Below are 21,304 nucleotides of genomic sequence, written 5' to 3' on the forward strand. Positions count from 1 at the left end.
TTTTTGTAGTGGTTCACTCTATTACTGTGTGTGTTTGTCCAAATACTTAACACATTGTCTCTGAGTTGAGCCTCCATGCTTGTGGCGAGCTACCAAGGAAGTGAGACGGGCTTAACTGAGTGTGATTCTCCTTTACCCTGACAAGAGTGAGGGTCATTGCTTGGACAGGGGATAACCTGACTGCCAATGAAAGACCCCATTTCTAACATGTTTCATGGAACGAGGCATATTTACTTTATTAATGCCAATTTTATATATTTTTCCCTGTTTTACTTATATTTTATATAGTCACATTGTTTGTACTGTGTTAATACATTTGTGAAACGCAGTGAATAAAATGCACCTTATGAAAAATAAATTATTTATTAGAAACATAAACAAGAATCTACAATAAACCTAGAGTGGGCTAGTATTTGTTCATCACCTATTGAAAGTTTGAAAATATTGTTGGCTGGACGATGTGAACGCTGAAAAAAACATCAAAAATACTTTTGTGTCTTAGATTTACTTCATTTTTGATAATCCTCATGTTTTTGTGTCCTTAGGCTTGCAGAGCCGGAGGAACATGCTGGGATTGTGTCTTTTCTCTTCTCATCGGACGCTTCTTACCTTACAGGAGAGACCATCGTGGTGGGGGGAGGGTTCAGATCAAGACTCTGAAATGAATACAGTATTCACCTTTCTATGCATAACTTGAGCATATTGTAAGTTCAGGTCTTTAAAACAGTTAGACCTACACTTCATCAAGTTGTCCACAAAAGCAGGTAGTCAAGTTAATATAGATTTCATACTCCTATTCACCTTTCTTGGGAACACCTGTTGAACCGGATACAGCCTTCATACATCATGTCAGGATGTTCTGAGTTTAAAAAAACATTTTCTCAGCCTGTTTTGCATTATGCAAAATGTAAGACCAATTTAGTTTTGACACATGAAGGCAGTGTTTTAGTATCCTCCTTATTGCAGATTGCCAAGTTGTCCATATTTCACTGCATGTTGTTCTCCACGGCCCCCGTTGGTAAGTGCAGGGCTCTCAAAAAGTCAATGATTAAGTTGGAGTAAGTGGTCTAACACATAGTACGGCAATTCCTTTACAGTTTATGACAATGTATTTGATGCTGGTATATCTGTAGGAAAGATTTTATTAAACGCAAATGTTACTTGTTTGAATCGTGTGCATACTATGCCTCTGTATTTTATATATATATATATAAATATATATATATATATATTTATTTATATATATATAAAATGTATATATATTTTATATAAATATATATATATATTCTTTTGACTCATTCTTTCTTAGCACACCCTACAATGTGGCATTTATTAGGCCTTTGGAATGTTGAGAGTGCCATTGAAGACAATGTTGCGACTCAGGGCCAATAATACATGGATGCTCCAGTGCTTTGATGTTTCTCCCATATCAAGAACGTTCAACCATCGATGACTGGGTTGTTCAAATACCATATTAATCATTTTCTTGGGAGTATACTGGTAGTTAAAGGCTGTTGTGATGGTAGAATGTATTTAGTCTATGTAGTGACCTATGTAATGACTCAGAATGTAGGACTATGAAATGTAGGATGGTAGAATGTGGGAAGAGTGGATTCGAGGTAGGCGGTTAGGACATATAAGGGCAGCGTGTATTGCGCGTTATGTGCTGGGGCTGTTACTACTGGAAATAAACTTCTGAAAATACATCTGATTCGTGGATTTCTTCATAAAGGCCATCTTCTTTCTTATAGGCCTTTGGCTGTGACTAAGGTCTATAAAACAGGAAGGTGACCTTTCACAACCTTTACATCCCTAGGCAGGAGGGCAATAATGCTATAACAGTGACCTAGTTGACTGGATAATGGCCTGAGATGGCTGATATGAAGGATGGTATTGTGACAAGAGCTGCTGTTCAAACTACAATGCCCTCTAGCAATAATATATAATTTCCAGTTGATTTGCATATACAAAGCAAGTTAAACACATCATTTTTACATTCACGTTGAACATCGAATACCTCTCACATTTAGGCATAAGAAAATGTTCTTGTTCTTAGGGGGTCTATTACGAAAAAAGTTTTAAAAAACAGCTAAGTGGCCTGAGCATTCATAACTTGAAAATATCGTATTTTATTATTAACCTGTTAGCCTCGCTCTCTATCAGGTTGCTTTGGATTAGCAGGTATTCAAGGTGTAAGTTATTGTCACCTTAAACTATTCATATATGTGTATTTCAAGGTTGAGTGAGCATGTTATCCAAACCATTTACACTCACAACGATGGTAGATAAGACATTTCAATTATTACAATCTAATGTGTATCTTGATATGCCATTGTTTAAATCTTTACTTGTAGCATACTGTCCCATCACACAACATTCCTTTTTAGGTCGAGCATTCGAGACCTCTTGTATATACTTTAGTATATACTTCTATACTTCTTTGTGGGGTCTCTGCTTTTTTTCTGGTTAGTTTCAGTGCCCTTATAAAATCCTTACTTGCTAGTGGTCAATCATTGCTCTTTGTCCCACCTTTTCCACAGTTGTACACTCCCCTGGAGCATGGCCCTAGTATTATAGCCTTCCACTTGTGCCTATGTAGCATGTGCTTAGGGATTACTTTTTTCAAAGGCTAAAAGCATTTGACCAGAGCGCTGGATGTTTCAGTGGCTCCAGGCTGTTTCTGTTACAGGGCTCTAGTGTATTACTTATTTTCATCTGCAGTCATGTGTGACTTTGTTTATTCCATTCCTTACTCTCCCTCAGGCATTTTCTGTTCTTGCATTGCAAATGCTTATTCCTTTTGTCTGTCTCTGCGAGCTCACGGCATTGCTTTGAACCAGCCGCTTATGTTAACTGTTTTACTTTTTATTTTCAGTTTGTATGGCAGGAAAAATGCTAATAGCTCTAACTCGAGCGAACGCGAGACCCATTGCAGTTCAAATGCTTTTTTGTGTGTGCATTGCTTTATCTGATCGAGCATGCACTTTACAGTGCCCCCGGGGCACAAGCAGGGACTGACTATTGTGTGCGTTTGTTTTTGTCAAAACCTGTGTGCTGAGGGGTTTCTCAGAGATCGGCGTGCCCTCATGGTTTTAACATGTAAATTCTCTCCCCCTGGTATTCGGACCATTGATTAATGATGAAGTGATGAATGACCATGAACACTATATTGCCTTGAAAAAGCCCCAGATGAAACTACCGTAGGGGCGAAACATGTGTCGGCTGTTGTAATCTACCCTATGTTTTTTGAAGTTATTGGATCTGCCTCATCACATTTCTCGTCATTTGACGTACTTTTTGTTCTTTGCCTTCAATTGGACTTATGAAGTTCTAATTAAAGATGGCTCTGATTCAATTGATGTATGTGGTTTCTCATCTTTCTACTTGTTTTGCGCCCTCAGAGGACTCGGGCTGTACAGATGGTAAGGGCGAGGTCCTCCAAGCCGCCCCCTGCTCTGACATCAGTGCTGCATACTCGGAGTTTCACTCAGTGAACATGCAGCTTTGACAAGATTACTCTTCAGTACATTTATCAAACTCGTCTGCTTTTCTGCACTTTCTACCCAGGATCCCCGTCCATCTCACTCTCACTCCTGTCTGTATCCTTCACTCCGGAGTCTGTACTCTGCCTTCTTCTCTCCCTTTCTCTGCTATCCTTCACACTTTCACTTCCTCCGCTCTTTTCCTTCTCTCATCCGTTTTTCACATATTTTTCCTGCGTTAACTTTGCCACTCTGCCTGCCTTTTCTCACACTCTCTCTTTTTCGGACACGCACTTGCACTCGCTCAATGCCCTCCCCGTTCTTGGGATTTCCAGGACGAGCTCTGCCCCTGAATGCACATCAGCTTCTTTAAGCCGATGCCAGTGAAGCACTTTTAACAGTGTAAATAGCTGTTTTTGTGTGGCCCCTAGGTTTTGTGGTCCTCAGCCTTTTGCTGGGTTTCAGAATTGCCGTTTTCATAAAACACATTATAGAGCATACTAGCTGTGCTACTGAATAACAACCAAAGGGCACAAAATACCTTTTACATATATGAGGAGCACAACAGAGGTATTCGTTATTTTAACTTTTCAAAATGGCAAGCTTTGTATGGTGTGCTAAATAGTGAAAAGGTCTTTTCTTTTCAGTACATTCTCTTTTTCAGTACCCTACAAATTATTTAACCCTCTCCCGCCCTGCCAGACTACTCTTAGCTAATTTACTGTTGTTCAGGGTAAAAAATAAAAAACTTTCAGCAGATGGCTTGAAAGGTCATATGTGTTCTTTCTTATGCCTTTAGGCTATCTTTACAATGAAAACCAATTGCAATGCACTCACATCTGTTTTGAAAGCTGATATCTACCCTAGATGAAAGAGATGAGCATAGCTGTAAAGAACTGAATCGCTCCTCACACTTGCAAATGTGTGTTTTGTTGCTGTGTAAACATGGCATGAAATGCCCTGAATCACTGGCTCTTAAACGTCACATGGAACAGAGTTGGCAACCTCCTAAATTATTTGATGTACATTTCAAGCTATATTTGCTGTAACTGTGTTGTCTCTGGCGCTTATGCAAAAATTAAAAGTTTTAAACTTAATAGCAATCAGTCCCACGTACATATAGCCGCAAAACATTGGCATTTGGTGTTTGGAAACTTGCTCGCTCTGTTTGTTTTACTTGGCTTTACTTTCTAAAAGGGAATTTAAAGTGAGAGAACCCATCTTGGAAGGGTGCGTTTGTCACTTTTTATGACAACAAACTATTACTTATGTTTCTGAGGACAAAAGCTTACAACGTGCATCATCATTTATTTTCAGAATACATTCTGGCCCTTCTGCTTTTCTGCAACTTTTCTGCTACTCACCCACTCACACACTACTTCTCAGTTTTGTAACAAGCAGGCTCACAGCACTTGGCTTGGATATCTTTGCCTTTCCTTGCTACCTACATGGGTGTGTAACCCCACTGACACCACTCGTTATCCATGTGCCTCATGTCTTGTTGTGTTCACCCGCGTCCATAACGGTGTAGGTGTTTTCTAGTTTTTTTTTTTATTGTGTTAGCCAGCAACTCTGGTGATGAGGGGGTGAAAGTGGTATTCTATTGGAATTAGCATAGTAGATTTAAATTAGGATGCTAAATTACAACATTTTTTTTGCTGCAGATAGAGGAAGAAGGTAAATGAAAGTGCTTTACTTATATGCAGGGCCACTGGAACTATGTGGCAGGAGAGGACCAAATTATGTGGCAATATAAGTCCAATTATCTATTTACAACGCCAATAGCTCTAACTCTCGGAAATGCGAGACCTATTGCATTGCAAAGGCTTGTTAGAATTGTTTTTCCCTTGTGCTCTAATGGGATAGGTGAAAAACCACATGTGGCCCAGTGACAGTGGAGGGGCAAAAACACTGTGTTGAGCCATATGTAGTAGGGGCAGTATAACCCATGCCTTGTGGTAATTGCTCTGGTGGTCTAGTCATGTGGATTTCTTCTGGGTATCACCCTCCAAGCAGCAATCCACTATGGGGGTACTATTGAAAGCCTTAAACCAGTGGTTCCCAACCTTTTGCCTTCTGTGGACCCCCACTTTATCATTATTGGAACTCGGGGACCCCCACTGAATCATTATTGGAAAGCAGGGACCCCCCCGAGTCATTACTGCAAGCTGGGGACCTAATCTGTTAATTATTTTAATTTTCTAAGCAGTGGCGGATCCTCTGAGGAGGCTTTGTAGACCCCCAGGGGTCCCAGAACACAGGTTGGGAGCCACTGCTTTAGAACTACAGCCATTTCATGGCAGGATAATCATTATGGAATTGAAAAGACATGTCTTGGGATGCAGGGAAAGCTGTTCCCATGTAGTGTGTGGTAGGGGTAGGGATTCTCCCTGGTCGCAATGACCTGTTTATTTTTTCCCTTTAATATTCCCTTTTATCATGAATTTGGCCACCATCAAGTGTTTGGAGAACATTTGCAACAACATCATATCAGCACCAGTATATAAAATATTAAGTAAATGCAAAAAGAAAATAAGCATTGACAAGTCCAAAATGTTTTGGATTTGGCAATCATGCAAGCAATTTTTTCGATTTAATGTTTTTGGGAACATATGCAGTATGCATATTCATGGCTACAGAGAAGACTTTGGGGTGGGCTAGCCCATATTCTCCATTACCACAATAACAGGAGGTTAATATATTTTAGTTATGTCAGCCAGCAGTCTTTAGTTTGAAATTGTGTTGTGATTTCATAACAAGTTGACAGAAATATACTTTGTTCCATATAAATTGAGTCTGAAAAAGTAAATTTTAAATAGTTTAATATATAAATGTAATATAATGTGAATTTAATATATTTCACTTATATGTAATATTATGTATAAATTAATGAATACTTGTATAAATACAAATGCACACATTTATTTATATATTTATATTTATACATACATATACATATAGTGTAACAAAATTAATAAAATCTAATCTTTAATTCACATTACATATATTTTGTTAATTGATCTTTGAAAAAGGGCAAAACTGTGATTAAAAAATAGCCTTTTTGATTCAGCTCTGCATGTTACCGATAGCCTAGAAAATTGTGACTTTAGCACAGCAAACATTTCTTTGATTCCATTCAGAGGGGGAAAAAACAGCAGCTTTTTTCTTTAGCACTTGTTTCCTATTTTTCCCAAAAAACCCAAACCTTTGCCATATTTTGGCTACTTTCATAGTCAACTCCAGGGGAATCCACAAATCCTGGGTACCTTTGGAATCCCCAGGATGTTAAAAAAGGGCACAAATTTGGGCATGTATATCTTATGTGGAAATATGTTATGGATGCCTAAGTGAAAACTACCCGAAATAGCCAAAATAGTGTTTAGCATTCTAAGGGGCAAAGGCCTAGCAGCAAAAGGGTTAAGGGCAATTTAAAGCGTTACCATAAAAATGAATTACACTGGTTCAAACATTAAAAAGTGGTACTTTCAAGACAAAAACTCAAATCTCCACTTGCTATCAATATACACAGGGAATTTATATTGTAAATTGTAAGGTATAGAAAACATAGGATTTCATGAAAAGTAACACTAATTCAAATATATGAAAACAAAATATTAAACACTGCTTTATTTTCCTTTATATATTTTATAGTTATTTGTTGTCTCCATTATTTTCAATGGGAGTGTGTTGCCGTATGTGCGAGTGGTCATGTGTGATGCTGAACTTACTCCTGGTCTTAGTTGATGTATACTTAGGAATATTTTTGCTCTTACGTGGGAGGGCCTTTGTCCGTCCCATAATTCCTTCTTACCTCTCCCACTTTGTAGTAAGTAATTACCCATTTTATAGCCACTCACACACCTCTCCCAGATTTACTACTTAGAACTATACATATGTATGCAGAGATTTCCGCAGTCAGGATGGAGATGTTCACACATAAAAGGTAGGAGAGGGAAAGGTGGAGACTTTTGCTTCTAGGTTTGTGTACAGCATTTGGTATTTTGTGAGTAGTATAACTGTGGTCCAACTAAATGTACTACAGAACCATGGTTGTTAATAGCCCATAAGACCCCAACCATGGTTGATGGAATTAAATGTGATATGTGTGGTAACCCTTGTTACTGTATTTATAAGAATTGAAAAGTTGTGCAATACGTTTTACACCCATCCATAAATTTTGGCTGGTAAAACCTGCTGAAATTTACCAGAGTAAACTAGTGCAGACAAAAAACAGGTGTAAGCAACAAAATCCACATTATGCCCAATTTATAGGGTAGTATTGGGTACTAGCTTTATCTGCGCCACAGAAATGAAGGCCTGAGGGCCTCATTATGAGTCTGGCGGTCCAAGGACCGCCAGACCCGTGGTGACGGTCAGACTGCTGCACTCCAGACGGTCTGACCGCCACATTACGACCCTGACCGTCGGACTGTCAGTGGACTGCCATGCCCGGCAGGAACATGGTTCCCAATGGGCTGACAGCGGTCAGACTTGTGGTCAGCCACGGCATTGCTGAACTCAGCGCTGCCATGCTAATCATGACTCTTGTTTTTGCCAGCCTTTCCATGTATCTTTCCGGGTAATAAGGATTACCTTATTACAGTAAAAAGTGGCAACATCAGTTTGTAACCAGCTAGAGAGACGTTTCTTCCATTCATTTGAATAATATTAATGGTAATATCAGATTTTAAAGTATTATTTTAGAGATGCCACTTTCACAAAGTTTGCATTTTCCTGCCTAACACAAATGTGCCTTTCTGCCAGTGTTCAGGGCACCCGAGTAGTAATGGCCCTCCTGTATTCCTCTGAGACAGTGGACAAAAAGCCTGGGTCTGGGAACGTGAGGGCCCTTCCCTGATTGAATTCAGAAGAAGCCTACCCTGTCACTGGCATATGCAGACCATGCCTAGGCCTGCCTGCCCTTTGTTTCACTAGAGAAACTGAAACCAGATCCTGGTAAAAAGGGAAGAACTGATCAGAATCAGTTTAGAGTTAGACAAAGGGAGAGTCCCCTACTCATAGGCTGGCACTGGGCATAAAAGTGGTAACCTCAGAATCTCTCCTCAGAATAATCCTAGACTGAGGAAAGTCAGAAGCAGGTCTACCCTGTTGTCTGAAGAAGGAAGACTGGACCTGCTTGCCTTGAATCCAGGGCTCCAAGGGTCAGTTGGCTGACTTCCTGTTTGAGCTACGGGAACACAACAAGCTTCTAGAGGCCTTTCCTGCTTTCCAACTGGTGAGGCCCTGGTACCCACTGCTGGTCTTCTGGGAGTGAGTCCTGATCCACGTGTGCTGTCCTATAGGTCTCGAACCCTTGGCAGAGTGCACTTCTCCCTGCTAACTGAAGGTTTCCCCAATCCAGCACAGAGCAATGCAGGGCCTTGCCTCACAGCACCACACAACTCCTGTTCAGTGGCTTCAACAGATCTAACACAGACCCTCACAATGCAACACTGCACATTTCCTGATTGACAGCTTTATCGGATCCAGTGGAAAATGACGCAGATCCTTTCAGAGTCCTGCTGCACCTTCTTTCCATCAGAGTAAGAAAGAAGAACTTCCAGCGGGATGGACCTAGTCCTGTACCCGTCCCATGCACCATTATAGATGGAACTTGTGACTTTGTAGCTGTTATCAATGGTTTATCACCATAATCAACTGGGGCTTTCTGTACTGAGCATGAGCTTTCCCACAAGGCAACCGTGAGTCATACAGACATGAACATACATAGTTACATTCGGCAAAGAGCAGTACTATCTCTCCTAAGAGGGACTGATAATGATTCTGACAACACAACTTTTCTATACTCACTGTTTCTTACAGAGGGTGACACGCACCAAAATGCTTGTCTTCTATGGCAGCATTGTTTGAGGTGGAATAAAGGTAAATAAACAAGCCCTCACATGCCAGTTCTGTTTGCATCTGCAGTGTTAAGAGGGAGCTGGATTATTCTGTTTTTTACATGTCCACAGTAACTAGTTTGCACCACCATCACATGCATTAAAGTTTACATTTTTAACACACATACAGTTTTTTCTTTTGTACATTAAATGTGAACTGCTTTTGTCCCTTTATTTTTTCTTGTTGTACTCTGTGTGTTTTTAATGTTTGCATTTATGATATAGTATTTATCTTTGTATTTAAAAATTATAGTTATTTGTTAAATTTTGTTTCTGTATTGTAACTTTTGAAACACTTTATATTCAACACATCAGTCAATTGTTATATCTCTGCTTTACCTCTAAAAAACGAGTCAGATTTAGACATGTTTTGCACCTCAACTGTTGTGATAAGGTTCTTCTGTGTGTGTAAATAGATACTACATAAATGTTATATTTTATAAAATAAACACACATTCTGTGTTACACATTATTTCTGTTAATTTGGCTATTAGTAAAAGTTCAAGGATGACATGCTATGGACGGATATGTGTTTGCGGTGTAATTTTTTCAGTATTTACAATGTACAGTGTTACCACCTGTCTGAGTCTTGTTGACTTGATCAATCAATTTAGTAATGAGGCAGAGATGTGCTACAGGTAGGAAACACTGGGCCCATATGTATACTTTTTTAGCGCCGCATTTGCGCCGCTTTTTGACGCAAAAGCAGCGCAAACTTACAAAATACAATTGAGATACAAGAGAAAACTCTCTGCATTGCTGTGCAGCATGCGGCAGCTGGAACCTCCTTGTTTTCCAGAGGAGCACGGTGCTTTGAACACCCTGTGAGGGCAGAGCTGTGCACCTTGTGCAACACAGCCTGCTGTGCCCACTGGGCACACAGTTCCTTTGTTGTAGTTTGCATATTTCTGTTTGATGCTAGCTCACAGCGAGGACTGTAACTTATGAGCTTTAATAACTAAAGGATTTCTCTGTCAAAAGCTGTCTCACTAAATATCTTCAGAAAATCCAAGTCTATGATCTGCATGGTACACCTTATGGCTTTCTGTGAGCACATTACCCTTCTATGTTAATTTATGATGATCCAAAACTGCAACTAAAGCAAACTCACCTCCCTGGCAGGCACACTAATCACCAGCATTATGCAGGCATTTTTTTTTAATCCCGTGAGAACTGCTGAGAACAGAAGGAACTCTGCAACAGACGCATTTAACAAAATTGATGCTATTTTCAAGCTCGCACACCCTGCCTGACTCAACCGTTCCCTTGGCTCCATTATCAGCCCCGGAGCCAAAAAGTAGTTTAGATGCTCTGAGAGGCTAAAGTAGCAGCCTGTGAGTACAAAAGGACAACCCAGTAAGCTCATTTAGGGTTAGGTATGAATACAATGGGTGAGAGGGTGCCAACAAGGGATTTTTTAGCTTAAGTGTTTTTGGACTGTTTCATGTTGATTTGGGGATGTTCAAGAGTCGATAAGAATTGTAACAATAATCAATATGTATGCAAATCACTCAAATAAATTGAGACAGCAGGTGTATAAAAAAAATTATATGTTTTCACAAAAATGAGAATATCTAAGTCCAATTTAATGAAGTACAGAAAACAAAAGCTTCAGAGGTACATAGACATGGCAACAATCTTATGGTGAAATAAAGGTGATATCACCAAAAAATCCATGTATCCATAACCCATTATATATAAAAAAAAAATCTGATGATAAGGTAGCAATCCAATGTTCATAAAGAATTAATAAAGAGTTGGGTTGTAGTTTCAGTCCCGGTTGCAAAATGTGATAGGACCATCCTCAGGACTTGAAAGTTGTATGAAGAATAAGAGTCTCCTTAAGTCTTTAAAATTAAAGGAAATGAAATCCTGGTTTGACACAGTAATAGCAAGTTCTTAATGTGCAGATGGACAGGAATGTTGTCAACCACTCTGGGAATCGTGATTGGGACACAAGAGATCAGGCAGCAAGCCATCTCCCAAACAAGGAGCGAGCGGTCTCTGCAAATCACGTCTGAGTCAGAATAGATTGACTGATAGTTGCTGATGTTACCCTGATTGCATTATGTGACTGTTGCCATGTCTGTGAACCTTGGGAGCTTTTGGTTCCTTTACTCCGTAAATTGTATATTCTCATACTTGTGAAAATACATTAATTATTTTGTTTATACACCTACTGCCTCTATTTATTTTCAAGATTTACATACATATCGATAATGGTTATAATTAATTTCGATGTTATGTCTTGCACATCCCAAAATCAGCACAAGTCAGTCTAAAAACACTTTTGCTAATTAGTCCCTGGTTGGCACCCTCTCACTTAAAGAAGCAACCCAGCAACCCTCATGTGCTGGGGATCTGCGAATAGTCAGTACTCACATCCAAGACATGCTTCTGTGGGATAGGAATGAAATAAACACCTAGGAACATTAAAAGAAATGCACCCGAACTTTGAAACTTGCAAGATCACTTCTCATGTATTAATTCTCCCTGTGCCCTGGTGACTGGACTTCACTGGCAGGAACATGCATGAACCCCCACAGTAGGTGCACCTTGAAGGAACCTGCTGAACTTCTCCCCGGGGCTCCCGGTTCACCTATCAGAAGTAAATCAACAGAAGCTGAAGGGTGGCAGTGAAGATGTCAGAAACCACTGGCACACTCACTCTATATTGTGCCAAACCTCCTTCCCTGTCTCTGCCCACTGAGATTAATGGAGGTCTTCCACACAACTGGGGCCATATAAATAACACCCGAAGTGAAAGTCTATTCCTGGGAGGAACATGCACACCACCCATCAGTGTGTTGTCACTGCCATGGCTGATGCCTCAATTCAAGGAAAACTTTGCCCGACCAACACATGTGCAGTGCCATCCTTCCCAACCCCCCAAAAATCATTCATTTAGATAACTGTCCCGAGCAGCAAATACAATTTATTGATAGCTGCACAGTGTTTCTTCTAATCCTTTTGTTTCTACCCCAGAATGGTAGGTCGACATCACTTACGCCTATTAAGACCAGCCGCCGCGGGCTGAAAATCAAGGAGATCAGGTGGGGAGACAGTAGAGACATGGTGGCAGGAGTAGTCATGGGCACAGGGCTAAAGGAAAAATCCATTCTGTGAGGAGCTGGCGCTGTTAACATGAGCCTGTTACACAAAATAAAGTCTCCTTAAGAGACCCTAATAGAGCTGATCCTTCAATAGCATAGAGAGAAAAAAGACCAGAATTAGAGAATCTCCTCAACTCCATTTCAAAAAGGCTGAAGCACCGACCTGCATGACGTGGGATGGTGTGAGTTGTTTACACTCGTGTTCTGCAGGATTTCGCATCACATTGAAGAGATGGTTTTATATTGTAACATACTAAGGCCCATATTTATACTTTTTTAGCGCCGCATTTGCGTCATTTTTTTACGCAAAAGCGGTGCAAACTTGCAAAATACAATTGTATTTTGTAAGTTTGCGCCGTTTTTGCGTTAAAAGGCGGCGCAAATGTGGCGCAAAAAAAGTATAAATATGGGCTTAACTTTCTTCGGACACCATTCTGCCTGTACTGCAGTGTGATTTTACCCAAATCTCAGGAAGAACAGTCGAACCTGAATTGTCAGGCAAGGTCCAGTGGCATAGCATTGGCCCCCACAGCCCTTGGGGGGGACCCCCGAGCGTCGGGGAGTCCCCTCAGCAGAGTACCCTGGTCTGAGAGCTCCTGACTGTGTCCAGAGGGGAGGCCCCCTCCATGGATTTTGCAGGAGGGCCCCCTCAAGTTTCGGTATGCCAGTGGCAAGGCCCCATCTGTACAGGAAATCAAGTAGGGCTTGAATGGTGCCAGTTTTATTAGGCTTTCTGGATTAGGTGCAAACTAATTATTATTTCACGCAGTTAGCATGGGGTCCCTATCTAAGCCTACCTCTTGCATTGGGGCATCAATCAATGTTCGAGTTTTAGGTTTAATTATTGGAAAAGCCCTGAGTAAACAAAATCTTCTTAATCCAAAGCAATTTTGGATGTTACTCTTTAAACAGTTACCTGCCTTTTCGAGAATAACTCATCATTCAAAAACTCATTTTGGACTCTATACATTTAGAGGCTGTTGATACTATTTACGTGTATGGTTGTGGCTTTCCATCCAAATGCCATGCACCAAGGGTTATTTTAATGCATGTTACTGTGTGTCACCATAGTCATTCACTAAAATGCATTTGTCATACACACTTAGGGGGTCATTCTGACCCTGGCGGCCGGTGACCGCCAGGGTCACTGACCACGGGAGCACCGTCAACAGGCTGGCGGTGCTCCCGAGGGTATTCTGACCGCGGAATCCTTGTGAATCCTCCATGGCTGCGGAGCGCGCTCCGCAGCCATGGGGATTCTGACACCCACTACCGCCATCCTGTTCCCGCCAGGAACAGGATGGCGGTAGGGGGTGCCGCGGGGCCCCTGGGGGCCCCTGCAGTGCCCATGCCCATGGCATGGGCACTGCAGGGGCCCCCGTAAGAGGGCCCCGCAAAGTATTTCAGTGTCTGCTAAGCAGACACTGAAATACGCGACGGGTGCAACTGCACCCATCGCACCCCTGCAACTACGCCGGCTCAATTCTGACCCGGCGTCCTCGTTGCAGGGGCATTTCCTCTGGGCCGGCGGGCGCTCTTTTGGAGAGCGCCCGCCGGCCCAGAGGAAATGTCTGAATGGCCGCCGCGGTCTTTTGACCGCGGTGCGGTCATTCAGCTGCGGTACCTTGGCGGACGGCCTCCGCCGTCCGCCAAGGTCAAAATGACCCCCTTAGTTCTTCTGAGCGTTGTCCAGGCTCTTTAGTTCAGATGGATTGAGCAAAGCCTGCGTTCATTTGCATAACCTCCAATGAAGAGTGAGTCGGGTCCATGGAAGAGGAGTGACTATGGTGGCCCTGGAAATATTACTTGGACCCAGCTTTTTGCAATTTATATGTTTTATAGACACTATCAGCTGGGGTGAGAGAGGTGCCTGCTACAAGACTCCCAAAGTAACCATGCTAGAGATCTAAAGATGAATGAGCAATAAAGATGCCTTTTAGATTTTGTTTTTTTAATTATTTTGTAACAGAGGTAACATGTCCGGCTCAGTCTGCTAACAAATTGCTGCTTATTACTTTCACATGGAGACTGGTGTTTATTTTTCTTACTCTCACTGCAAAGTATAATGATTTTGTAAAAGGAACTATGTTGCAATTTTGTTGTACAGGGAGTGTGATAGGCTGTAGATGGCCAGCTATTTTCTAACTCACAACAAAACTTAAATAACTGGAAATGGATTGCACAGTTTTTCAAAATATATCAGCAGTCAGGAAGGCATAAACTAAGCACTTTGGGCTGAATTTAAGAAAAGTGTTGCTGCATCCAATGCAGCGTCACTTTTCTTGCCCCCCCCGCGCCACCCTAGCGTCACCATATGTGCGTTGTATTTATGATACGACATAGCATGGTGGTATTAGGAACAATAGCGTCAATGTTTTTGACACTATTGTGGTGCTTTGCTCCACTAGTGTCAAAATGTTTGCAAAGTGCAACGAGGCCCATTGATTACATTGGGAGTGTCCTTTTAATGCCTGCTTTTAGCATCACAACAGATCGTCACATACGAGAAATGGGAGAGTGTCTTAGAGATTATTTACATTAATTATTAATGAGCTGCTGCTGTGTTACAATATTGAAAAAACAGATCACTATCCTTTAATATTAGATGTAAATACATTTAAAATTTGAACCGATGCATCTGTGTCCTCTAAGCGACCAGTCCAAAGAGGGCATGAAAGAACTAAATTTGAATTATAAATTCAAATCTGTTTCTAACAGGGGCCCCCAAAATACATTTGGCCCAGGACACCCAAAATCCTTAGGATGTGCCTGGTTGCACAAATGATGTTATAAATATTCGCTGAACCCAGAGTTCAACACATTATCCATTATGTACTGCGTTGTTCTATCATTAAAAATAAACGTCTTTGTAAATTATGTGGCATTTCAATGGCTAACGTGGTGTTTGTAGATGGCATTGAGCTACCACAGAATGCTTTGGAAATATATTTGCACCAGTGTTCTCCAAGATGCCCCGTGGACTACATACTACACCCGTACCACTTTTCTGCTGAATGGGCATGACTCATTTGCTACACGTGCTATTTTTGAGACACTTTGGTTTTTCACAATCTATATTACTTCACTGATGTGGCATTGATGGCAACAACCCACTCTGAAAAGGATCCTGGCCGGCACATCCTGGAAGCAAGCTTTGAAGACGTGTGCTGCTCCAGGGATCAGCGCTCAGCCAAGTACTCTGTGCTACAAGTCCCGCATGTTGGAGGCACTCAGTGCTCTGCTCAGAGTATGATCAGTCTGGGACTCTGAGCCTGACAGATCAGTCACACAGCAGCAGCGAGATCAGTGCAACCAGACTGCAGCTCGTTTTGTTAACCATCAACACAGCCACCCGGATTCATTTCTCAGTTCTTAAACCAGGTAATGCATTTGAGTTAATCAGTCCTATTTACATTTCATGGTTAACCTCATCTTGTCTTCTCTAAAAGTATATGCTTTTTCTAGATTTTCTGTAGTCTATTCACATGCATCACATGTCTTGTATACTGCATAACCTCAAGGTATCTAGGTAAATGCAGTTTATTTGCGCGTATGCATAATGGAGCATGATTGAGAACGCTGGAGTTTAAGATTACATCAGCAAATCCTTCTCACTGTGCCTGTTGGTGGCTCATAAAGATGTTCAGACCACATCCTCATACAATCACTGACCTCTTTAAAAAATCATCCAGCACAATGGTAAACTTCCCTTAAGGTGATTAATGTCAGTAATGCAGTCCCTAGTTTTGGTCCACAGTTTTTCTGTAACTTGTTTTCCCTCAGAGAATATGCTTTTCCAGATGGTGTGTTTCTGTACACAATTTCTTGTAATATGTGACCCTTATAAAGGTAATACTGTGAATGGAGTCACCTCTTGGGGTCTGGGTAAGTTCAGGTTATTGGTGACTGTGCATGATGGGGCAGGATAGAGAGAACTTGGGAGTTGAGGCTGAAGTCAGTTACAGTTTCTTTGCAGTGCCTGTTGGCGAGTTATAAAGTTGCTATGACTGCATGTTCATTTAATCTGTAGTCCCTGTGCATAGTGCACAAGCCAGATGTCACAAATGTGCCAAATGTAATGACTGTTTACAGTAAAGAATTGTGAAGAAGTACACATCTCTCAAAGTAATGTTGTATTTACTGGTGATGTGAAAGACAGAGATGGTGTATGCAGGAATGAGAGATAGCATTGCAAAGGTAGCGACACAAGGAACTGCATGCAGAAACAATGAAAATATAGGGGGTTATTACAACTTTGGAGGAGGTGTTAATCCGTCCCAAAAGTGACAGTAAAGTGACGGATATACCACCAGCAGTATTACGAGTCCATTATATTCTATGGAACTCGTAATACGGCTGGTGGTATATCCGTCACTTTACCGTCACTTTTGGGACTGATTAACACCGCCTCCAAAGTTGTAATAACCCCCATAGTGGTTAAGAGGAAAGAGATAACGTAAGGTATGCAAATTGAGGACCTCAGAGCAGTGCTTAATTTGTAAATAAAAAGGTGCCGGTGCTAAAAGCTCTCCTCCTAACACGCTGCTGCTGCAATTAAAAGTGCGAGCACATAATCCTGAGACAGAGTAATCCTGAAGTCACCTCGGGCCTCTTCAATCCAATAACAGCCACTCCCGCCCCTTCAGCTCACTCTTGCAGCTTCCTGCTTTTACCCTTTCTGACGCTTCTTCTTTTTTCTCTTCCTCTGTCTTTCCCACGTATCTTTTGCTCACAGTAAATGCTTGAGACACAAAACTAAGCACCGGCCCTCAGAAATAGGTGCCGGTGCTCAGCACCGGAAACAACAAGCACAAATTAAGCATTGCCTCAGAGAGATGAAAGGAGAAAAAGAGTATAAGTGGCTAACGGAGTGAAAAACTGCAGAGGAAAGTTGTATAAAGGGGAGAGAAGGAGTGACTGTAACATGTTAAAGACGACACCCCTTCCACAGGCTTACTAATGTTAAATTGACAGTCTAATATTCTCAGAATTGCGACAGTTTAAATTCTATTTGTTCAGAACAATATAATTTGTATTACTCATTGATCCAATACTGCTAACAAGCATTAGCAACGCAAAGGGGTGTGGCTAGATTCAGGTTTATTTCATTGTTGTGTGATGATCAGATACAGTAACAGGAAATTCACAGCGAGCCACTCCAAATAGTGGTTATTGCTTCAATTTACACATGAAAAAGCGTCACTTGACTTGTCATACATTCGACAATAGAATGTCACTCATACACACTCCGAAACCATAGAAATATACTCACACATATGCTTCTGAAAACTTGGCAGATATGTATATGCAGATTTAAAGCTGGATGTTCACTGTAAATACATTATTGAATAACACATTATTTATGTTGATATTGTACCATATTTAATAGTAAAGTTTTTATGTTGTGTACTGACTTGAAAATGTTCCAATTATACCCTTGGTGTAATATTCCCTTCACTTGTGTAATATGCTCTTCACTATGAAATGGTACTTTGGGCTGATTTGGATTTTGAAATTATTGAGCTGGTTAGGGCTTAGCCCCCCCCCCCCCCCCCATTATGAGTGACTAATAACTTCTATGTTAACTGTTAAAGCACATATCATAATAATTGTCTTTACATTGTTTTATCACAAGCGGCACATACTTAGTAACACCACACCCACTGTTACCTTTTAGCAAATCTGACAAAATATTAAGGGTGACAAAGATCTGGAACATACCAGGAAATTCAAATTTTGCTAAGGTAAGCACCACAATCCCTATGATATTCCATTTTTTTCGGAAAACCTGAAATAGGTACTATTTATGCACTGAATGAATAACCCCTCAATATGTTTATTTATCAGGTGCCATAAACATCATACCTAACTCCAGGCCCCCTGTGAAGAGGTCCTTGTGAGTGTGAGTATTGCAGGCCCACTGGAAATTATTTTCCTTTCATCCCCTTAAAAATCCACCCTTTCAGAACAACAGCTACCCAACCAAGTACCCATCGAGAAGATCAACAAAGACAACAGCCAAAGCCCCTGTAGATAGCTAATGCCTATTACCATGGTACAGTGGATTGTAGAAAATCATCTAAAAATCAGATGTGCTCACTATATCCCAACATCCTCTAGGCTTCAGGAATTGAGACAGCCACCTACAGTGTTGTACAAATTAAGAAAAAAACCCTAGCCATGATCAAGGACCTTAATTCGAAAATTCTGAATTCCAAAACCTGCCTAACTTAACCTAAGTTCTTTAGAATACCAACATCACTACTCCGTCTGATGTTAAGAGTCTACTATGCAAACAGACTTCACTTTAGGTTCAGCAGAAAATCAGTTGCTACACTTCAAAAAATATAAAACACAGCAACTCAAGTCCTCAGCCTAACAGGGAGGGTCATGTTACACCTGCCCTCAAAACACTAAACTGGTTACCACGTTTACAAGACCCTTTGCGCCACCAGAACGTCACTTTTAGCGATGGGCCGGCAGAGCACACTGCAGGGCCATATTTACAAGGCCACATAAATCCACCCTGCGTGGCTTTTCATGGCCTTGTAAATATGAACTGAGTCAACGCAGGCCAAGTCACTACGTTGACTCACCCTTTGACAGGGAGGCATTCCATTTGTGTTGTGGTGGGTGTTCCTGCACAACACCCAATGACTTTGACACATTCCCAGATATACAAGGATTTGTAACCCTGGGAATGCACCAAACGAGTACGCCTCCCCAAGGGAGGCATAAGGTAGGGGCAACAAGGAGAAATACCCTTATTTCTCCTCCTTTTTTCTGTTTTCTATGTGTGCTGCATTCTGAAAACACTTCTGGTAATTGTTTTTGTGCAGGAAGGTATCTCTTAACTTAAACACCTCCATGCACCAAAATACATGTGTACAAAATCTCAAAATAAAACATTATAATTACTGAAAGGAACATACTAAAACTGCTAACAGTAGCATGAATAGATTTGGATATATAGTTATAACTAATTAATCAGTTGAACGATTAATTGAAATGAGCTGGTCTTCTTTTCATGGTCACCACTTCATCCTAATTGGCCACATACAGGATGATCAACGTCTCATCCAAACCTGTGTTCAAAATCCTGAAGGCCATGTTGTGTACACTTAGCTAAATGTCACAGTCTCCAAGCCTCACCATCATTGAGAGAAAACACATCCTTCTTGACCTTGCGATACTGAATGGCCCTATATAGCTGGACTTTACTCTGGGCATCCAATAGGGCTTCTTCACAAACATAATTCCACCCACACTCCAAGCCTCCGTAGCTGAATACTATGTTTAGCATCATAACATTGTTTGTATTTCTTCTGCTAAATCTAAACCCTCTCTGCATCCCACATTTCCAACTTCTTCCTGCATTCCAACCAAAAAGGGCTGAGCTTGGTCTCAGGAAATCTTCCAATCAAACACTGGAAGGAGGACACCTTACTAATATTGTTAGGAGTCATGTGATGAGCCCAATATTTGTTCATGCAAGATACCCCTGAGAGGGATCCTCTTCTAAACAGCTGTCTGCACACAAACCTTCACTAATTTGTTCATCCTTTCCATGAGGCTATTAGTTTAGGGTGCATAAGCTACAGTGCGGTGATGGTCAATTGACATATTGCTAATGAACTTGGACATCCAATGGACCACATTGTCTGTGATTGTCGTCTTGGGAATTCCCTCACATGCAAATACACCTTCCTAGAACTTCAATACCTTTGGGAGTTACTGAGCTTACTTAACAAGCTGTCACTCAATTTGATGTGTAATTAACAAGCACCAACACAACGCTCTTTCCCAATGAAAAAAGGTCAGAAAGTCCAACAACGTCTCAACTCATTTTGCTACAAGGCTCCTCGGGTATTTTCACAAGAGACTGTCGTGGAGCTGCACTAACAAGTTTGGATTTATCACTTCCTGTACTCTGCAAGTGGTCTACCACTACAGCCTCTACATGTCTGTCTAGACCTGGCCACCAATACCTTGTCCTCCACATGGGTTCAACCTACAATCTTGCATCTGAGACCCACAGGAGGCACCAGTTTGTCACAACTATATAATTAGCCTTCCACTGTGTGCAACTCATTTCTTACATTTCAAAAGCTTACCCTCTGTTCACAGTGCTGTATGACAACCATTCTGCTACCACATAATTCATGACACTTTGCCAAAGCTCATTATTACCGTTTTTACCCTCGAAAAAGCCCTGGACAGGATCACCTCCTTCCTCACCGGCAGAACCCAAAGAGTCCACCCCCCCCTACCAATCTGAAGCCACCAAGACCATCTGTGGAGTACCCCAGGGATCTTCACTCTGCCCGACCCACTTCAACGTCTACATGGCACTGCTTGCCAACATCGTCCGATCTCACAACCTCAACATCGTCTCTTATGCCGACGACACCCAGCTGATCCTCTCCCTCACCAAGGACCTCGCCACCGCCAAAAGCATCCTCCACGAAGGATTGAAGGCCGTCACCAACTGGATGGACAGTCGCCTTACACTGAACTTGGACAAGACAGAGGTCCTCATCCTCGGTCCCACCCCCTCTGACTGGGAAGACTCCTGGTGGCCGACCCCACTGGGAGCCACACCAACGCCCACCAACCACTCACGCAACCTGGGTTTCATCCTAGACTCATCGCCCTATATGACCCAACAAGTCAACACCGTCTCATCCTCCTGCTTCAACACCCACCGCATGCTCCGCAAGATCTACAGGTGTATCCCCACCGTAACAAGAAGGACGGTCACCCAGGCCCTTGTCAGCAGCAGACTGGACTACGGCAACACTCTGTACGG

The 21,304-nt window shown here is 41.6% G+C and overlaps 2 protein-coding genes across 2 annotated transcripts in view; both read left to right on the forward strand.

Moving 5' to 3' along the window:
* The window catches only part of LOC138265370 (dehydrogenase/reductase SDR family member 4-like), a 164,233-nt gene extending 162,384 nt beyond the window's left edge, over positions 1-1,849 (forward strand). Inside the window, exon 9 of the mRNA XM_069213015.1 lies at positions 546-1,849. Within this exon, the coding sequence (XP_069069116.1) occupies positions 546-660 (115 nt within the window). The 3' untranslated portion in view covers positions 661-1,849. The remainder of the gene's footprint in view (positions 1-545) is intronic.
* A 13,869-nt stretch (positions 1,850-15,718) lies between these two features.
* Positions 15,719-21,304, forward strand: part of LOC138266552 (dehydrogenase/reductase SDR family member 4-like) — a 208,403-nt gene continuing 202,817 nt past the window's right edge. The window contains exon 1 of the mRNA XM_069215404.1: positions 15,719-15,876. The gene's annotated coding sequence lies outside the window, so the exon portion shown is untranslated. The remainder of the gene's footprint in view (positions 15,877-21,304) is intronic.

Source organism: Pleurodeles waltl, chromosome 11 (assembly GCF_031143425.1).
Source record: "Pleurodeles waltl isolate 20211129_DDA chromosome 11, aPleWal1.hap1.20221129, whole genome shotgun sequence".
Classification (NCBI taxonomy): domain Eukaryota; kingdom Metazoa; phylum Chordata; class Amphibia; order Caudata; family Salamandridae; genus Pleurodeles; species Pleurodeles waltl.